General features: G+C 40.1%; 1 protein-coding gene across 7 annotated transcripts in view; it reads right to left on the reverse strand.

The window, feature by feature from the left end:
- LOC113502961 (neurobeachin) overlaps nucleotides 1-21,411 on the reverse strand; it is a 363,451-nt gene that overhangs the window by 145,607 nt on the left and 196,433 nt on the right. Inside the window, exons 11-27 of one of the 7 annotated variants that reach the window (XM_026884732.1) lie at nucleotides 14,087-14,227; nucleotides 13,374-13,516; nucleotides 10,663-10,876; nucleotides 8,418-8,649; nucleotides 8,140-8,282; nucleotides 7,663-7,749; nucleotides 7,482-7,585; nucleotides 6,983-7,182; nucleotides 6,562-6,713; nucleotides 6,232-6,396; nucleotides 4,665-6,138; nucleotides 4,247-4,392; nucleotides 3,729-3,893; nucleotides 3,272-3,451; nucleotides 2,461-2,562; nucleotides 1,613-1,719; nucleotides 1,281-1,441 (exon numbers count right to left, since the gene is read on the reverse strand). In XM_026884732.1, coding sequence (XP_026740533.1) covers nucleotides 1,281-1,441; nucleotides 1,613-1,719; nucleotides 2,461-2,562; nucleotides 3,272-3,451; nucleotides 3,729-3,893; nucleotides 4,247-4,392; nucleotides 4,665-6,138; nucleotides 6,232-6,396; nucleotides 6,562-6,713; nucleotides 6,983-7,182; nucleotides 7,482-7,585; nucleotides 7,663-7,749; nucleotides 8,140-8,282; nucleotides 8,418-8,649; nucleotides 10,663-10,876; nucleotides 13,374-13,516; nucleotides 14,087-14,227 — 3,916 coding nt within the window. Of the gene's footprint in view, nucleotides 1-1,280; nucleotides 1,442-1,611; nucleotides 1,720-2,460; nucleotides 2,563-3,271; nucleotides 3,452-3,728; nucleotides 3,894-4,246; nucleotides 4,393-4,664; nucleotides 6,139-6,231; nucleotides 6,397-6,561; nucleotides 6,714-6,982; nucleotides 7,183-7,481; nucleotides 7,586-7,662; nucleotides 7,750-8,139; nucleotides 8,283-8,417; nucleotides 8,650-10,662; nucleotides 10,877-13,373; nucleotides 13,517-14,071; nucleotides 14,228-21,411 lie in introns of all 7 variants that reach the window. The other 6 variants (XM_026884730.1, XM_026884728.1, XM_026884727.1 and 3 more) reach the window with 6 other exon arrangements.

Below are 21,411 nucleotides of genomic sequence, written 5' to 3' on the forward strand. Positions count from 1 at the left end.
ACTGCGGGTACACGTGGTGCGACCACTGCGGGAACAGCGGCCGCGACCCTGTGTCCGCGGGAACCGACAGTACGGGGAATATATACAGAAAGAGGAGGAAAGAGGAAGCAGGAAAAATAAAGTCATAACAAAAAGTATACGAATTTTGTTAGCATTGTATTCAGAGTCGATTGTTTGACGTCGCGTTTACACATAGCCAAGTGAAGTGCGGTTCATACAATCGAACGATCGATACGAGTAAACCAATGATGCGGTGCCGCAGTGTAGGAAAATGTTGACGATTTTACCAGTGTCCCAAATCGTGACGCGTATATCAAGCGGCGTGAAAAAAGGAGAAACGACACAATTCAGATATACAGTCTATTAATATCCTCTTTGAACTGTCGCTCTCGAAAGTATCTAGAGTATTCTTGCATTATGTTTGCCAGTGTTCACCAGTTTGAACCAATAGTATATGGATCAGAAAGGCAAATGAGGCATTCGATAGCAGCATGATCAGAATATCTGTCTGTGTGCTATGTGTTGCATACTTCCGACAGCGACGTCACACAATGATGACTGTGACCTTGTCACATGAACCAATATCTCTCGTATAAACTTGTACGTTTTATATTGAGTGCGATAAAGCATATAAAAGAAGCAAAAATAAATAGCATACAATTAATCCATGTCTAATAAACAAACCCGATATATCTATATTAAAGAGAAAAGTATAATTTTAATATTTCATACATAAAATAATTCAAGACAGTTTGTTCTCTACATATATTAAACAAAACGTTATCATTGCATATAAAATCACTTTTCACAATCAAAACTTCTATTTAACTTTGCATTCGGGCAGTAATTTCCATGTTACTGTGGTTACAAAATAAAAATAAAGATATAATAGTATAGAGGTAGATAGAATATATAGAATACTACATAAACAGTGAATGCTTGACATAACAGTGCCACTACGTTTTATATGTTGGTTTGGAGTAGTTAATTAGTATATACAGAAGAATCGAAGCGACTGTATCGGGTAAGGTTCATGGCAACGTATATGACTTGTTAATTTCGTAATTTTATCTCTAATTTTATTGTTATCTATGAAAACATTTTTATGTTAAACAGACAACTAACGAAAATCACGTTATGTAATCGTAAATCGTTGTTTTTTAGGTAACCCTTTGATCACCAAAATGATGTATAAAATACATATACATACATACATATAAAAAGCGTGCATAAATGATTTCTTAATTAATTAGCGTCTCGTGTGTGTGTGTGTGTCGTACCGTGATGCTCGTGCGCGTGGTGGGGGCGGCGCGCGCAGTCGGGCGGCGCGTGCGCAGGCGGCTCCAGGATGTCGCGGTACTTGGATACCATCAGCACGCTGATGAAGTACACGATGGCCAGCGACAGGAACTGCGCCTGCTTCGTCTCCTCCTGCCAAACCGATAGCGTACATATCATTTGCTACCTCGAGTGTCACACACGCCCAAAACAGATACAATACTAAACAAACGGTTAGCAACAAACTAGTCTGAGAGGTATTCTTATTTGAAGTCAAGTTTATTTTTAATATGGATTCAAAACAAAAGTTACAGAATAATAAAGAAAACTTACCACGTCTCTATAAATAACTGCTCGAAGTCTATTGACGTCCATATCTTGCAGCAGTCGTTCCGGGTCCTTCACTGGACTCGAAGTGTCCGCGAGACTTGCCACCACACTCTGATAACACGTAATAATGGTAAGAAATATCACATCAACCAACCTCTTTTTGTGCACTGCTAACCAGGTTAAAAAAATAAAGAAGTAACTATAAAAACATAGTGATCATTTTTCAGAGTGTATCAAAGTAGTAGGAGAACATAGCCGATGCAGAGGCTGTTGTAGTTCAAACGTCGAGTCACATAAAACAGTTAGAATTACATTCAAACAGCTGACGTTTTCCTTCACGACGAATACATGCAAAAATTAAAGATAAAATACCAAGCGTATAATTAAAATTTGCTCGACATGCAGTGTGTGCTGTCAATTTGTTAGCGCTGTCGTAATTTTTTTTATAAGAAGTCGGTGCAGCAGTGCTGTGTTAAAAGCGCGTTCATATCGATTACATTTAAACTACCAGGAATGTAGCAAAGATAAGAAGTATTTAATAAATATCACGTCAAAAACACTCTAGAGATGGGGATCGTTAACTCCAGATTGCTATTGGAGGATGAATTGTTAATACGTTCCCGAGGGAAGAGTTGGGTGGATTAATTAACGCAATTTATTGTACTAGGAAAGCATAGAACGAAGAAGTTAAATCCGATTTCAAAAAAGATGGGGCTGTCTCAGTTGCAAAAACTGTTTTAAAGAGTGCACAAAAAATAAGGGCGTCGTAAAATTAGCACATGAGACAAAGGAAGTGGAGCGCGTGTTATTATAAAGTACCAGGGCGGCAGGCGCGTGAGGAGTGTAGTTTACCTTGGGCTCGGGTGAGTCGGGCGAGCGCGCGGCAGTGCGGGCCGCCGCGTAGCGCTGGCGCTCCTTGCACTCGAGGCAATTGCGCACAGCACACGTGCACACCTACGCACACACACACTCGCGATGCTACGCGTCTACGCCGCTACGACTCGCTACGGCACTAGGAAGTGCTAGCCGTACACGACTTGACCGTATTCCACTGTTTTGTGAAGCCTCTTTAAAGTTTTGTTATTACAGTTGGCAGTTAATAATGAAAGTCAACAAATTGCTTATGCCAAGTTCCTTCATCTTTTTTAATTACAACATTCATTCTCATAATATCATTTATGAATTAATTGCGTATTATTGGTAATGTATGAATTTTATTAACATATATAGGTAATGAAATAACATTCATAAAACACTAGAATACGGCCAGGAAGAATAGAACTAAAACTAGAATTAGAAGAAATAAATCTACGATAACTTGACTAAGACAGATTATACTATCAGCTTACTATAGAGTTACTAGGAATATGTATTAGAAGTCATAATTTCTATACGTTCTATATTTTATGATAATGAGTAAACATTAAAAGACAACTATTCTTTTGAAAAAATCTATTGGCGCTCACGTTAAAACTATTTCTGATGGATAATTATAACAAGTAAGTAACATTGAAGTACTGTAATAAAACATTTCAAAATTCAAACAGTCGTGTTATTTGAAGCGACTTTGGAAGTAACCGTTGCGTGATGTCGGTAAAACAGTTACAGTTGAATCAAAGAACACGACAGACTTTGTCAATGTCTGAGCTCCTGGTACACTTACCAGTCGCAGGCACTGGCGGAGAATGCCTCCGCTGGACATGTTCTTCTCAGCCTCGAGCTCGGCGAAGTTCAGCGCGCTGGCGAAGATCAGCACGTCCGCCATGCTCACCAGCCGCTGCAGGAAGGTCACGGCCACTTCCACCGGCATGCCTTGCGTAGGCTCTATTACGTCAAGTTCGTTCTGGAAATAGACGAAGGTAATTTGAAGAATTGCACTAATGCTCACATAAAATGCTCTGCTTGAAGAGAAGAAGTTTAGATTATCGAAAAATTCATCAAGAGCTATGTTTTCGCAAAAAAATAATCGTAAAGTATGTAAAATGATCAAAGAAAGTCAGCATGAATTAAAGTCACCATTGTAACGTTTTGAATGTGCCTGGAAAAGTTTATTGGTAATCGTAATATCGGTAATTTTGTCGGTAAAATTGTTTTGGTAAAAAGGTGCGAGAGAGTGTTACATTAGGCGAAGTGGCGGAGGCGAGCAGCGGCAGCAGGCCGCCGCACGCGATGATGAGGTTGTCTGCGAGCTGGCTGATCAGGTGCACCGTGTTCACCACGAAGATCGCGTTCTCGCTGCTGTTCACGAAGTCTATCACCGACTTAGTCGAGTGACTGCGCCACACCTGCGTACAGAAACGGGTTACTTACAAGTCTGAGCGCACTGTTCTGAGTCCTTGTGTGTAAGACTACTTAATGGTCAACTAGTATATTTCATGATCGTGTAATTGGTATATGAGAATTAAGGCAGCATTCGTTTAAAAAATGAATCAAGCTATTAAATTCAAAAAGGGAAAACGAAAGTAATCCATCTTAGTTCAATAAAGTATTGGACTAAAACACATAAAAATAGTTAACAGAATGTACTACATCATACGGTCGCATTGTCAAGTCTAAAATATGGCCTGTCAAGGGGTAATGGCTGGAACACCGTTTTTCAAATCGAAAGTAACGTTGACTAGTTATGGTATCCACTTACTTGTATATCCGTCTCGAGCGAGAACAGCACGTCGGAGAGCAGGCGCTGGTGGATGTAGGACCAGCGGAACTCCGGGATGCGGAAGGGGGGCCGCGTGGGGCCCGGCGAGAACATCGGCCGGGAACACTTCGACGGACGCTTCGTTTCTGGACACACAACATGCAGATTAGAGGTACAACATTGTTTAACACGATTGTTACCATTTGTAACAAAATGCCTGGTTCAGGTGTAAAGGGTGGCTTTGGCGATAGCTTTAATTTGCCTGAAGCGTGTCGATTGAAACCTTAGCTATTAGTTTATTCCAATAAATAATTATAATTTATGGACAATAGATTACAATGCGAGGGCAACTTGACGACAAACTAGGTTGAACAGTTGTTCAACAGCCTGTTGAAAATACTTTTGTGTATACACTTACCGAAATGATTAGAATCCACCTGCGTGCTAGTGGAAGCGCTTCGCGGCCTCTTGGGCGAAGTGGAAGTGTTAGTCCCCTGCGTGGCCACGCCCTCCCCCCTGCTGCCGTCTTGCTTCATCTCGCTGTCTCCAGGTAAACTCACTCGCCTCTTGTCTCGCTCACCATCAAGGTGCTCTTCGTCGCTTTCATGGTCTTTGTTAGCTAAAGGAATACTCTCACTAATGGTAGATATCGGCGGGATTTCCGGCGCCTTCTCTTCTTCTGGTGTCGATATCTCGACTCTTTGGCTTTCGTTTTTCTCATTTTCTTCGGTAACTTCGTCTTTCTTTTCCTTTTCTAACTCTATTTTCTCAGCCTCTTCAGTTCTAGAATTGACTAAATATTCACCATCGAGAGGTAAGACGTTGCCCTCGTGTGGGTGGTCGGAGGGTATCACCCTCTGCGGGCTGTTATCGTCCGTTACAATATTCTCACTATTGCTTTTCTCACTTTTTGTCACAACCGATGAAATTAAGTCTGTTACTAATTCACTAGCGATCGTCTCGGCGACTCGCTTTTCATCGACGATCTCTTCTATTTCCTGCTCGAAGTCGTCCCGTCCGTTGGGAGTGTTACCTTCGGAGTGCAGGCCGCCGGAGATGGCCCCCGAGTCGGTGTCGTCGTCAGTCTTTAACCTCACAGTTTCTAGCGCTATGGTGAGCACGTCATTCACAATGTTGATGGCGACGCGCTTGGGATCGTCGGTCTCGTCGTCAGTCTTGTCTTGAGATTTCTTGGGGCTGGTGGCCTCGCTGGGCGTGAGGTACAGTTCGGAGCGGTCTGACAACTCGGAATCCCGCTGCGCGGGCGCGCGGGCGGGGCTGGCGCTCTCGCTGGCGGACAGGCTGGACGGCAGGCCCTCGCTGCGCTCCGCCGCCGAGCCCACGTCTCGCACCGGGATATAGTCCAGGCTTCCCTGACGGGACAGGGGTTCGTCACTCTTCTCCAGCGTGCCCACGCCGGACTCGGGGTCCTCCAGCAGCTTGGGGTCCTCCTCGGCGGGGGTCGGGCTGAGCTCGGCCGGGTGGGTGTGGTCGGGCGGGGCGGGCGGCGCGGGGTCTGCGGGCGGCGGCGGACACGCGGGCTCGTCCACCGCGTGCTCCAGCTCGGCGGCGTCGGGCGGGCGCCGCGCGGGGCTGTGCAGGCGGCACACCTCGCTGTACACGGGCGCGGGCTGCGCGGGCGCGGCGGGCGCGGCGGGCGCGGCGGGCTGCTGCGGGTCGCAGCGGCAGGTGTCGACGTCCCGCAGGCTGAGGCCGGCGCCGATCTCGGTCTGCGCGGCGTGGTGCAGGTGCTGCGGCGCGGGCTCCCAGCCGCAGATGGTGGAGATGGGCCGCTGCTGGCGCTCGGCCGGGTCCGTGATGTTGTCCGCGCGCCGCTGCTCGTAGTGCTCGTACATCTGCGCGAACTGTAGCTTGAACTCTTCGTATGAAACCTGAAAGTACGAAATTATGAAATCCCATTAAAACCACCATTTTGATGTTTTAGAAAACACGCTAAGAATCATAGAATTCCACGAATTTTATACCTTGGAGTGTACAATGGCGAGCGTGTCGACCCACACGCGCCAGCCACCGTACTCGTGTTTGATGGCATGGTGCAGCAGCATGCGGAACAGTGAGTACACCATGTCCGAGATCTTCTGCTCCTCCGCGTTTTTAGGGTGGATGTACGCCATTGCTATCAACCATTCCTGTAATAAAAGATTATGTCCGTTTAAAGAAAATCGGGTAATACTTCTTAATAAAACGAGCACTGTATTTTAAAACATAACTTAATTTTACAAATTATAAAATGGCCAAAATGAACCACATTTTGTATCCCTTTCATCTACTTTTCGTTAGTCTACTGTACACACCTGCCACACGGACATCTGCAGCACGGTCCTGCGGTTTTCGCGGTTGTTGCTGCACAGCAGAGTCATGTCTGACAGGAACAGCTTCTTAACCTCCAGCAGCTGCTCCGTCTGCTTCGACTGGCGGATCAGCGTCGCCACTACTTTCAGGATCACTGGAATATTTGGACAATTTTGTCAACATTCGAAAACGTGGTAAAGACGTCATTTCGTTTAGGATAGGGTTTTAAAAAAACAGTAAAACTATATCAACCTGGATTTAGAGATGGGTTTAAAAGATCTTTGCTCAGCAATTTGGAAGACGTTGATTTTTTTTTCAACACCTGGAGCGATCATGTTTATAATGAGCTTTCAACTTTTATTTCGTACTTTATTTAATTAAGTTACGAATAAGTAAATAAGTGACGTTATCGTGTCAACTCACTCGGATTCTCCAATCGGAAGTGAGGCTGCGGTTCAGGATGGCTGGTGTAGAGGATCTGCTGTCCGACGTGCTCGGTGAGCAGCTCGTACAGCGCGTTGTAGACCGGCAACGCCAGGCCCTCGCCGCTGGCGCCCAGCCGCGTGGCCAGCAGCGTGTACAGGTTGTGTGGAGACATCACGTCGTATTTGCGTCTGTACACACTCAAGTGTGGTTACGTAGAGCAGGTGGTTAAATACCATCAAATATGTATGAGAGAGAGAGAGAGAGGACTTTGAAAAGAACGTTGGATTCTATAGTGATTTTAAAATGAATAAGCACTTAACATGAGATATTATCATTCTCGAAAAAGTTACTACTTGTATATTACCCATAGTCGTGGTAATAAGTGTGAACTGTTCAAAGATAAAGTGATTAAGAATCATAATTTATAGACCGGGAAAAAGGAAACCAGGGAAAAGACCAGGAATAAGTTGTATAAGAGAACACATAAAACACTCACTTGTGTGTGCTTCTACTGAGGAAGAATCCTAATAACTTTAGTGCCTGTAATCTGATCAGCTGACTTTCTGACGACAGAAGTTTGAAAATTGTCCTGACTCCGCCCTGAAATAAGAAAAAAATTATTATTAAGTAAATATCATCTCATCATAAAACGTTTCTTTAAACAGATTATATCTTACCTTAGCATCAAAAGCTGGTACCATAGAACTTGGATGTTCAGACATCAGAGATATTAACATTTGCAAAACGTCGTGCAAATTCTCATCCTGAAAATACAAGGCAGAGGTTAAACATTAGAACTGTCAAAGTTGTACAGATTAAATAATGTAACGTATCACTGAACAACTCAGTTTTACGAACAAGGGTACACAACTCGAAGAAACTTAGGCGAACATCACTCTCGACCTAACTTGACCCGTTTAATAATAAATTGCTCTTCAAACGAAGTTCCCATTCCTTTACCGTTGTAACATGTGAACCTTACATATTCAATTTTAATTTGTTTTAACTAATACGGTCACAAGTTCAAAAGGTTCTAAGGAACCAACCAATTTACAAATGTGTTTTCTGGTCGGTACCTTTTCAATACTAATGTGAATTAAAAATAGTCAAAATAAAAGTACGTAGCGCTTGATACAAGTACCAGGATAACATACCTCATGCATAGTAGTCAGATAGTTCAGTATGGACTGGAGTTCGTCTTCTTTGACGCCGTTACCGATCATAATTAATTGTTTCAGGAACAGCAGAATGTATGCACGGATCGTGAGGATGTCCTTGTGAGCGGGCCGGGGTCCCTCTGCAGAAGAAATGAATCGTTTTTATCAGTTCATAGAAATGATACCAATTACAAAGGAGATTTTGTTTTATTTTTTTTAGGCTAATTATTTTGTCTCCTGGAAGTTGTTTATACTAAAAATGGCGAATATCGTACCGTACTCACCCAATCCCTTCGGTGTGATTCCACTCTTCGCTCTCGGGTTCACAACCCAGTAGTAGAACTTGAGTGTGTGTACTGTTTGTAGGACAGTGCTGACGCGCCTCACGCTGCCGTATATGTGTGCGTCGGCGAGGAAGTCGGTGGCCAGGTAGCAGTACAGGCGGGCCTGCACGGCCGCCGGCGTGTGGATCCACAGCGCCGGGTTGAACAGAATGTGGTCCAACAGCTGCCAAGTGAGGAACGATTGGCAGAAAGACTGCGATTAGCATAGACCTTAAGCTGTCCGATGGTTGGAAGCGTTATTCTCTCTTGCTTTATGGGTGCCTAGTAGTTACAGGGATATACGTTTGTTACGTTAGCTTTCTAATTTATTACTGTTACAATTAGCGAGGTCCTGTTTGTGCCTACGTAAGATTTATCATTATAGCTCAACAGTAAATACATTGTTACACAGATAAATATAATACCTACTGACTATTCTGAAAAAGTAAGTTTGAAGTTATACTTGGAAAAAGATGCAGGGTACAGATTTCGTTGAAGAATAAAAAGCATTTGTGCAGAAGAAGCTGAACAAAATCAAAAACTTCATTCGTGTAGCATAGTGTGGGTACTAACTAACCCTTATACTGTACACAGAAATAATAATATGGTATATAAACTTAAAATGTGTTCTATATTTGCAAAGCACTACCAGGGTTTGAAGGTCTGGTGAGCTCTAAGATACTCGGGCTGTGTAAGTGTGGGTTCAGGACCAAAGATAAATAAATAAATCGGGCTTCCAAATTACAATACGATTCCAGAATAAGCATCCAACATAATATGTTTGGAATATCTAGTTACATGACAATGATAAGATATTAACTTGTGTATTGTGAAATAGAAGCCCAACAATCCGGGTAACATCAAACGAGATAAGAGTATCACATTTGATGGTCCCGTACATCCCTGGATGAGAGTGGGTGTGCAGAAGTACAGCTGTCGTACAGCCGGAGTGAGGAAGCAAGAGGAACATGCGCTAACAACCATCGACAAAACACTTCCGTTTACAGATCACATCGTATACGTGCTGAGGGACCTCCCTCCCGATCGGAAACAATAATATATTCACCTTACAAAACATCCCTTTGTGGTCCAACAACCACTTACAAAGAGATTTCTCCTCGAAATAGTCTTCGACAAAGTATTTCGAAAGTCATTTAAATATGTAACAATAAATATTTCCAATCGGGAAAGAATCCAGAACAAAATTTACATAAAGGACGGGGCACCGGTCACACTTAAAGTACCTAGCAGTCAAGAAGGGTGATTGATTGTTTTTACAAATTGCAAACCTATTGCCTGTACAACATGTTTCAATATTCATTACCTTGGTTTTGAAGTTGAATACCTATATAAGTGGTAAAAATTTAACCACAACAAAAATATAACAGTTTTTTGAGATATAATGTTGTTTTTTGAGAAGTATATCCCATGCATAGCGCCCGCTTGTTACCAGCGGCAGTCAGCAGCGAACGATTGTTTAATTACCTAGTTGATTGGTTCAATCCAATTACACATGTTAACAAGCCCCGAAGCTGTGTGCCGATACTTCCATTTCATACAGTGCAGTGGTTTCCGTGCCTGTTTACATATGCTTACAATTCACCTGGTGCCACCGCTCGACTATATTGACAAGTAATCATGTACTTTGTTTTGCTAAGAAGTTTTCTAACGCTGTTATCCTCCACTTTCTACATTTTTACGAAAAATAATTAAAATATAAGGATACAACCTAATACAAGTCACGAAAACATCTGTGTATAATGAATAGACGAGCTAAACAACGAGGCAATATAAATTACCTTATGAAGGCAATTTTCGTACTTATTTATGGGATGTTGTACTTTTGTAGCGCGTTTTAAACGACCTGTATTATGGTAATATCCGAGAAATTAATCTTGATGTTTCGGCATAACGATAAAAACAAAATTTATTGCATTAATTTCGGGAACAAACAAACTTGAATGGAATATAGAAACAAGATGACTATTTTATAATAAAAGATATCTTTATAAAAGCGTGGTTACGTCAATATGGATTGATGATAACGTATTTACGGAGTTTGTACATTAAACTTATGTGTTATATTATTTGACTGTCTAACTTGATATCAGTGTATTATAAAAACTTTAATCATTATCTTATACGTAATTGGTGTGTGATATTTTCTTGGCTAGTGCCTAGGTAACAACGAACATACCTGCTTGAGCAACAGATCAGAATTAGGAGAGCAGCAGGTGACAAGATGTTTGGTGAGATGCAGGAAGGAGGCGAGCGTGTCGGGTGTGAGGTGGTCGCGGCTGCAGCGCTGCAGCATGTGCGAGATGACGAGGAAGCCGCGGCACTGCAGCATGTGCTGCTGCACCGTGCTGCACGACTCCACCAGCGAGCAAACGAACCCCAGCAGCTTCGAGCTGACGGAGAAGAAACATGGTAACACTCGCATAGGTAAACATTTGTATAACATTTATATTTAGTCCGGAAAACTTACAGTTTAAAACGGGCGTCATACTTAAAACGGTGTGTGTAATTCTTGGGATCTCTGTAATTCCGTACTAAATAAAAATATGGCAAGAAAATAGACCGCATTTTATTAGCCACTTAACATAATTTTTTAATCTCTTGGTGTTAAGTAATTACAGAATTGACGGTTTAATTATAACCTCGTCAATTTATTTAATGAATTAGTCCAAGTTTGTTTTAAAAACAAGTAGGCATATCGTGTTATGTTATGTTATCGAGTTTGCAAACTAAGTGATTAAACTTGTGACTTAGTTCCGAATGTTCGTCAAGGTGAAACAACCAGCAAACATACACAGAGTATCAATCAGAAACAATTTTTCGGAAAAACGTTAAAGAGAAAAGGCCCGTGATGACAACAGGGATAGGCTTTTAGATCCGGGCACGCGTCACCACAAATAACAAAAGTATTTGTGTCGCGTATCGCCCGGACGATAGGAAGCCCACGTCAGGATATCCGCCGCCCTCGACTGACTGTCGGACCAATGTGGTGTAACACCTTCTTAACGGCTCTCGCCTAAGCTAGATAATACTTTCTTATATAATTTAAACAGGTTACACGTTTGGAAGAGATGGGCGACGATTTAAGCCTATAAATAATACATCATCAACAGTTCCCACCGGCAGTTCCATAGGAATAATGAAGAACGTAGTAATTGTCTCGTAAAATGTATTTCGAATAATTTCTGTGGAAAACTCTGTCGCGGGGATTACGAGATGCCTCATTAGATGACACGAGAATAGGTACTCTTATGCATAAATTTAATCCGGGCGCACCTTTGATGTCAGCCGGTACAATTTTGACGGTATGGAGGCTTTATTTATCCGGATCCAGCCGGCCGTGACACGGGGTCGACGGCGACTCTTTGAACTGTCACCGCCGCTGTTATCATACGCTTCAACCTACGTCAATATTACGAATGTGTGACCGATGTCAACAATATACCTCACGTATACATACTCGTAATACGCGATATACTCACATCTGTGTCTCAGTTTTTATATGGGGACCTTATTATTTGCAACGCGAATATTGCCTCGAATAAACAGCGCTTTCGAATCAATAGCCCGAAGCGTCTAGCAAACTTGTTTTGAAGAGAAAATAAGCGCAGTATCGCTAAATAAGCTGGCACTGCTATTGAATCACTAATAGGATTACGTTTAATTTAACGCTAAAAACGCAGAGGGGAAACATTTTATTTTAAAATGTCGTTTTTAAAAGACTTTACCGTAAAGCGAAGAACAAAGAGAGAGTTCTGAGCTCAGACAACACGAATGTTAAAGAGTATCTAATGAAACTGTGGGAGGTTGATTCAAATTAAAATGTATCATTAATTATTCAACTACGCCGTAGGTTTGACATGTTGTTACTATCTAATTTGTTCAGCTTTAAAGTGTATCTTTTTGTTTCGAGTCCCAGAGGGATCGACGGGTTGAAAGGGATCCATCTGCGGTTTGGGCTACTTCCGTATCCGGATATTGCCAGAAGATAGTTTTCAACCTATCTGTATTTTTACCCGTCACCAGAAACATTTTATAAAATTTAAAATTGCATCATTCAAAATGAATAAAGTCCATTACTTTCTTTACAAAATGTAGCTTATATTAACTCATTTAATCGTGTATTTGTATCTTTAAAATATTAAATCCGTATACAATCAAACATCTGCGTCTCTTTTTCCAAATTCATTAACATTTAGTAAAAGGACAAACATACAGTCGTATTTATATAATAAGTAGGGATTCTAAGGTATCCTCATTAAAATTAATGTCACGCCAGATAATTTAATAACCGCCCTTCGTAACCCTATGCTAATATAAATTGTCGCCGCAAAATGTCGCTCATAAATCTATTTCGTTAAGCGGAGTAGACACCAGGCAATTAGGAGTTGCTAGGAGTTAGTTGCCGACTCGTATTACAGAGTCGCTTCTGGCCGAGGAGTTGGAGAGCGGAGCCTGCCGGTCGACAGTGAAAGTGCATTTAGCCAACTAACGCCCGAAGCCACTACGAATATTAATGAGTGGCTTTGGCACTCGCAAACGCTCGCTAAACCCAATGCTAGTGATTTAGTTTCGGAATTCAGAGCAACTTTATTTCGAGCCTAACTAATACGAGCCAACTATGCAGTGACGCGAGGAGGCAGCACTTTGTTCACGGGACGTTCACCGAACACAGCCTTTGTTGGACCTCTGCTCTGAATCAATTATCACCAAGTTTAGTAATAACATTTGAGACGCAGTTCGGAGCTGGGCGGCGTCTACTCATTTAACTTGGGAGACACTACTTAGGTTACAATTTAATGCCGAACTTTCGCAGTTTGTCTAACGTATTTTGTGAGTCTTCTCACTGAGCTGATTACCGTGGAATTTATCTTATACGTAGATACTTACCAGAGCATGGGGTCCCGCTTGGGGTCTGTGGCGGGGGCATCATGGGGCAGGTCCAACTGAGCGAACAGCGGGAACAGGACTTGTACGCCGCCGATTGAATTTAACGCACTGTGTATCGAATGCGTCACCACTGCTTTTACTTCCTGTATTCAACAAACAATAATATACTTTTATAATAAACATAGGTTTAGGCCGGAATCAAAACATTCTTATATCGCGTATCAATCGCCATAAAGTAATTACAAAAAATATGAACTATGTTAATAAATACAACTTTTCCTTTGGTTCTACTTCAGTGTAAAAGATCGATCAATAATTGGATCGCATGCGATTACCTAAACTTTGATAATTTGAGACCATAACTTCGGCATTACCGAGTCGGGTAAGAAAATAATAAATACGAGGTAAGTTGGGTAAGTCTGACTAAGTTATAGCCCGACTCAGCTCACTTCCAATCAAGGATTACACTTAGGTCTACTATATATTCTAGAAAACAACTTGTTCAGAACTCTTATGAAATGACACAAAAATAATTAGAGAACAGATTGCTATACGATTCTGTTATTTTCCAGATTACGAAAATTATAATTATTTATGCTGAGAAGAACCACTAAACGTCACCGTCAAATCGCAAACATTTTCAAATTAATCGGTGACGTTAGTAGGTTCAAATCAACGTAAATCGGTGATTTACTCACAATTTTATCATTTACCTGCAGCATGAGCGCGTGCGGCGTGTGCACGAAGTATGAGACGTTTCCTTTGGGCGCGGACTGCAGACACAGCTGGCCGTCCGTCGCCACGGGGTTGTACATGAACACTATCCCGGACGACAGCTTACCGTCGTACAGGACCTGGTACCAGACACACCGTGTCACTATACTGCTGCACTGCTTGACAATACATGTGACAGTGCATTGTGAGAGACGGAAAACTAGTCAGAACAAAGAGTGCAACGAATGCTTGTTTTCTTTCAGATATCAAGTAAAATGAAATTTTAGATACATGTTGCACCTTTTGTGTGATAATAGACAATCACGATCATTAAAAATGCATCTTTTAAGTTAGTTTAATGCACCAAGCATTAAAATTGCTTAAAGAAGATTTATTTTATTGAACTTAGTGCGTGTAGTCACAAAAAATCATAATTTAGCTTAATTGTATAGTTTTATCAATTAAATACTAACTAAACATTATAATCACACACAGAGCTCGTTCATGCAAAGCTTAAGAGCGGCACTGTTAGCATTTTACTCACTACCAGGATAACATAAACCACAAGGAAATCTTAAAAAAAAATACCAAAACCAACACTAAAACCATTACTTACAAAGCCTGTTTTCCCATTATCGCTAAGAAAAAGGAAGATAAAATGCGAAATATGTACAAAAATGAAAAGACGAAGAAAAATATGGAGTACCTCAATATCAGATAATGTTCTCCCGGTATCATGTTACCAGCTAATGCGTTTACTTCCGTGTTCCAGGAAAACAGCCATTATAAGTTGTTACAAAGTAAGTCCATCATAATGCACATAAAATACAATTATGATCGCATTACATTACACACTAGCGAGGGTTAAACACAAATTCGTTAGTATTTATGAAACGATTAGTCATGACAAAGTTTTGAAACCTACTAAAAGTACCATCCCTGAAATATTACATGATGAAGATTAATAACAGGCCGTGAAATCCTGTGTTAACTCTATTTGAAAATATTTGTTCATCAGTTCATTTATCCCAATAAGTTATGATCAAATTGGATCGACACTTAAAATGAAACCAATTGACGTGTAAGCTGAAAACGTTAACAGATTTTGATTCTCTAATCAGTCTGTACACTCAGATATGTAGAATAAGAAGTAGGTACAAAATGATATTAAAAGCAAAACGACAACTAGGCCAGCATAAGCTTAAAAATGTAAGTGTCGGACTAGTATCACCGTTGACATTAACCACAAGAGAGCGACACCTCTCGAGAACCGGCCACTAAAAGCTATCCAAAATGTAGGCTCAGCGAGCCGGGAGGGCCGCGCGACCCGACGTGTGACACGATGGGCTAGATCCAATACAACTTTAATTAATGGAAGACCCTGGGAAATGTTCCATCTTTTTACTATCTGGTTTCAGTTTGTAACATTAATAAATTGCGACGTACGCGTATAGTCCCAAATCTAAGCAACCGATTAAATATATACTCGTAACCCTATTAATGAAGTCATTATTGTTTATGTTTAAACAGCTGATACCGTCGTTTACCACTGTATCCAGTTAATGCAAGTCGAAACCAATTTAAAATACTTCTCGGTCAGAGGGTTTAAGCCGGGACGTGCTATTGGTTCCGGGTGTTGCGGCGCTCTAAAGTGAATCCTGGCTGAGTTAAAGTTTGCACAGAGCACAGACGTGCATTACCGGAGCTAATCTAAGTACCGTCTCCGCGGGAGTGCACTTAAGCTTTCGCTACTTTCTGGGCGCCTGGTGTGCGTAATGAGATTACGTGTGTTGTGTTTACAAGTCACTGGCTTGGCTTTATGTTTTAATGGTGATTTAAATATTTAACGATGAGTCGTTAAACTGTTTGAACATGCTTTGCACAGCCATGTTTTTACAAAATGCGACAATCTTTTTGTTAATAGTAGCTCCAGTAATTATGGACGGCCATACGTAAGGGTTTATTTTAGATGAAAAGTTCAGCGTAAAACGGTAAGCGCGAGATTTTCAGATTTTTCTCTTAGCATTCTATTAGCTCGCGACTCCTTCGCGTGAAAATTGTAATTTCGTGCTATCTGAGAGAGCGGCACGTGCTTCCTAGAATTAAACTTTTCTTTTATTTCACAGCGGTATTATAGCTTTGAAAATTTTACCACCGCTACCTTTATAATAATTTTAGTCTTTTAAATGAATACAAATGCTACAGTTATAAAATACTGAAGATGAACTAAGTTACTGAAATGTATTGTATTCAGTCATATTGGGTTTTTGTTAAAACGTCTACTCGATTCTCTTTAGAGAGCACCTATTAAACGTAATTTGTCTTGTTAACGGTAGACAGCACTAACATGGTTAAAGTTTGTTCTAAAATTACGACCTCAATCAAAACTTTTAATCATCTTAACACCTTGAGGCAGCATTGGGTCCTCTCGATTAGCCCGAACTTATCCAAAGAGAAATAGACCAAGATGACACTTTACAGGGTTACAGCGACCTATCCAGTACATAATAATGACGGTTCTAATTTGTAACACGAACAAGGGAACATCGCCTTCTCGTCCCAATCTCCTAATACTAAAGCCATAAACTTGTCGTCATAGGCGATAAACTAAGCCACTAGTGCAATGACTTAACTTGCATACTTCTGCTGCAGTATCCGGTTTATCGCATAACTTGCCAACTTATGACATCCTGGTACGTAGCGAGTGAAAAGTTTTACACTTAACAGAGTGTCTTTGACTTAGTTAACATGAATTATGTCTTTGTAAGGAAGTTTAAGTGCAGTGGAAGCGTTCTTTCATAAAGTTCATGTTTGAAAACAGTTTTTGAGGCGTTGAGTAAAATGGAACGCACCAACTCTATTTTTACTGCGCCGTCTTAGTAGAAAAGTAGACAGTACAGAACTTGAATCTTTTTTTTTTTGTTTTAAGTTCTGAGCACATTCAAGTACATATTTTTTATCCAACAATACGTAGTAATGGACACTCCAATATACATAGATTTCCTGTCGTAAAATTTTATAACAACTCTACAATGGCATAAAAACTTGTGGTATAATGACAAAATATAATTAAACTAAGCAGAAACAATCAGATAAATTGTATTATTGGAAGCTAACTCCTCGTTGTTGGAGTACAACAACAAAAACAACATACAAAGCCGTGTTTACCAAGTTGGTAAGTTAAAGTAAATTCTGCGAGTGCCGCGCAGCAACGATTTAATATTAAAATACATAAGGCGAGGCGAAACAATGTCGGGCCCATCTCGTTACTGGAGATTGTTTTACTTTAAGATGCAGTGATGGAGCGCGAGGCTCGCGGCCGCCACACCAGGCGAGCGCGAGCTTCGAATGTTTCTAACTATTGCATAATAATAGTCTTGAAACGAAAATTGGAAAATGCTTCATCGAGGAGGGAGATAACAGATTTAGTACTTATAAAGCTAAGCGGTATGATAAATTGTAAATCGTTTTGGTCGCTCAGAGGACTTGATTGGAATCTTAACATTTTTTAGTTTAAGGCTAACCTAGCTTTAACACAAGCTACTCGCTAGCATTAGCTTAACTGGATTTAATATCGTGAACAGATCTGTTAATTTAATAATGATCGTATTGAACATGCTGTTTGTATTGGCACAATCTGACAAGTAATTACAGTCCTATATCGGACATCTAATCTAATTGAAGCTGTTAAGATCTCGATTAACATTTCAGTCATAAGCAGAATCAATATTACCTGGAACTGTTCTAATTATGACAAAAGGGGTTTAATTATAGTGCCATAATAACATGTTTAGCTTTAATCAGTCTATATTTAGTAACTGTCTTCTTGTAAATCAAATTATGTGATGAACGGGCAAAAATATGAATAATATAAATTATCCTTAGCATGAGATGAAATGAATAATATTGTAGTTCGTAATTAATTAAGGAGCATCTAACTGTATCTCAGTAAAGGCTCAATAAAAAGTCGACGAGACTTTAATTCCCTCACATTATTAATTCATTCTAATGGGCATTTAATTCTGTTACCGGTAACCCACATTGCGTACGAGGATTATCATGTCAGGGATATGTAGTTAATATGTATGTGAGTAATTAATTCGGCCTAGGTATTCCGTTACGATAATAACAGATGGGTTTCCTATTAATTGCCAATATTAATAATCATGCGAGATATTGATAGAGATGGGGATATTAAAACCTTATTGGTGCAGATGTTCCGGATTACACGTATTGTGATGTCGAAGTATAAATCTGATGACGTAGGACAACAATAACAAATGAGGAAAACCTAAAACTCCTATTATGAACTATTTACAGACCAATCGAATCATAAAGGCATACATCTATCGTTACATATGTTTTTTTTTAAGGAAAAGATCTGCAAATCTGACGAAAGCTTTTAGAAGGAACTTAAACACCCAATATAAATTTTTCACTAGTCTTGTCTGTTGAGCCAGGTATTAAAATGAACAGAATAGTTACAAATTAATTTCACCTCATGCAGCGTGAATGTAGTTCCACGAGGCACGAGCCAGCAATATATTTAGACGCAAAAGATGGAACTTAAACTTTACATCCGTGTCCGTAACTCCGTCATAAGTTAGTTCCGCCTTAATAAAAGTTCTAGACAAGGCGACAGGCTTCCAGCAGGCTGTGTATTAAAACTATGCCTTAAATAGAGGAACAAAAAGATATTGAATGTTTACTTATTCTAGAAATAATGCTTCTGGGAGCTCAGAAATGCTTGAAGGTAAGTTATTTTTATTGAAATCCATTGCTGAAAAATAGCTCATCACATGAATTAAGTTAAAGACTCGCGTCTTGTTCAAAAGAAATGTCGTCCACATAAATTTGAGAAATGTAAACCATATTTTGTATAAATGTTACTTATGTACGGACCAAGGACTTTTAGCTTTGTACGCTGTCTCACCTCTTAAAGTGGCTGTCCTACCCTAGCAGCTTATAGTACAGGCACTGATATCAAATAATAATTTATTAAGGCTCGGTGGGCCAAATCCCGAATGCTATAAAAATGACAATCTCTAGAAAGATACTCGCCAAGTCGCCATTTATTATTCGTTAGATACGGGTCCTTTAAGACTTATCCCATACCTTTATAGACGGATAAATGGATTATGTATAAAAAAGAAAATACGTTTGAAACAAGCTACAGTACCTAGTACCTAAGAACTGACTATGATTGAAATATATTATTGTAAACTAAAGGCAATGTAAAAAAATAAGCAAGTACTCCTTTTTATATTTCCTTTGGAGATCACCATACCCAAATCGTTTTACAACACTTTCTTATCAAATATGCACGCATCAGGCTAACAAGGGCTGCGAGAAGAAACTTAGTTAATGCGCTTACTGTACTCCACGTACAAAGGGGTATCTACTAGAGACGAAGTACTTTAAAGCAACATAAATTAACTAGAGCACAAAACTTTATAATAAGTGTAAATATGCATGCTTGTTGAATTTACAAACATATATGTGCAAACATAAGAGCTAAATCTTGATGAACTCTAAACTTTATTAGAACACATTTAAATTAAATAATTGATTGGAATTAAAAACCCCTCAAAGTAAATAGTACAATTGTATCCTATTAAATGGTCTGCAGAGTTTCATCCCAATGTTATCGGTCGCGTCTAGTATTTGATGAGCTCCAAATTAGAGCTGAGGCTTAATGTATACAGTATTAATGAGGTCCCACTAAGCCGGACGATGCCGCCAGAATAATTTATTATTTTCTTTCAACGAATTAAGAAAAACAATGGGGAGGGCTAAATATCTCCCTAATTAAGGACGCCGAATGCGCGCCATAAAATATTTCGACGAGTAAATTAAACATTAATTTACGTTATGATTGAAATATTAATGTTGTTTGGAGAAGCTGTATTTTATTTTGGATTTGTAGAGTCAGCATTACGTATTTTAATATCTATTGACTTACTTAAATGTCGATTAGCTAACCGAAATTGAAATATAACATTGAATAGGTATATGAGTAATCGACATGTAATTGCAGGAGCACCTCCCTAAAAGCATAATTCATTTAACTTGACATAAACAAGAGACTGATGTATTATTCATAGTATTGTCTCTATGAGCGATATAAACAAACGTATGGAACAAACACAGCCATAAACTTAAAGCTCTACCTTCAAAATAAGTCTGTTTACTATGAGCAGGGTTTTCAAAATCAACCTACCGTCAAAATTGCACATAAAATTCGTTTTAGTGCCCCTAAAATTTACGTACCAAGTACATTCTCATTACACAAGTTGTTTTATGACGTCACACTAGAAAAGTTATGTGGCCCAGTACGGCTCGTAAAGCGACGCAAGACGGTACAAAGGTACTGCCCAATAAACTGCTGCCTGAAACTGAACTTACGAACCCTGCGCAAATATGTGGCCCTGGTACACGAATTTGTTAAATAATTCAAATTATTTCAAGCCTACTTTCCCTTCGAAGTAGCAAGCTCAACAAATATATCTAAAAACGTATAACTAATATTAAACAAAAAACGAAATGAGATCGCGTAAAATATTCATGAAGCTAGTACTTCCGGAGCCGTGTGACAGACGCGTGAATATTAGTCAAATTAGTACGTGAAGACCGAGCGACGGAGAAGCTATCCAAACTCATTATTATCCGTAACTCCGTCATAATTAATAAAAAAATCAATTAGGAAAGTTTTAATTGCATTTCAGTGGTGGCGGTAACACTCCAGTTTTTTTCTTTTACACACAACTTTGCGTTGAATAATATCGTTGAGGGAAAATTTGATAAAATTGCCGTCTTGTGCGGTAATTTCGGTTTTATGAACAAGGAATCACAATGTCAGCAGGTTTTTAGGTCGTGATTGCTTTTGTTTTCCAACAGCAGCGTACGCAGAATTATTATGCCACCGAGCGATAACTGATGTCTAGTTGTCCTTATACCGACTTTTCTAATCAACTATAACAAGTCAAGTTTATTAAGACCACGTACATAGGCGGGATCAGATTCTGCCGTAAGTAACTTTCACAGAAATGTACTCAAAGACCGTAAACGATCCGAGCCCCAGTAAACCTGGAAAATTCTCGAGAGTACAACTATAAATTACTTGTACCTATTCGCCTTTCACTAATTCGCTCTCAAACTGTACGAGAAGATTTCCTCAAGTCGAATTATAATGAAACCGCAAGAGAGGGCGGCCATTACGAGACGTATCAAATAGGTCGGGCTCGTGTTCACGGCGCGGTGAGAGTCCCAAACTTGCGTTACGACTTGTGTCGGACGTGAAACTTGACCGGCCGGCCGCCCCCAC

This window comes from Trichoplusia ni, chromosome 18 (genome assembly GCF_003590095.1).
Source record: "Trichoplusia ni isolate ovarian cell line Hi5 chromosome 18, tn1, whole genome shotgun sequence".
NCBI classification, from domain to species: Eukaryota; Metazoa; Arthropoda; class Insecta; order Lepidoptera; family Noctuidae; genus Trichoplusia; species Trichoplusia ni.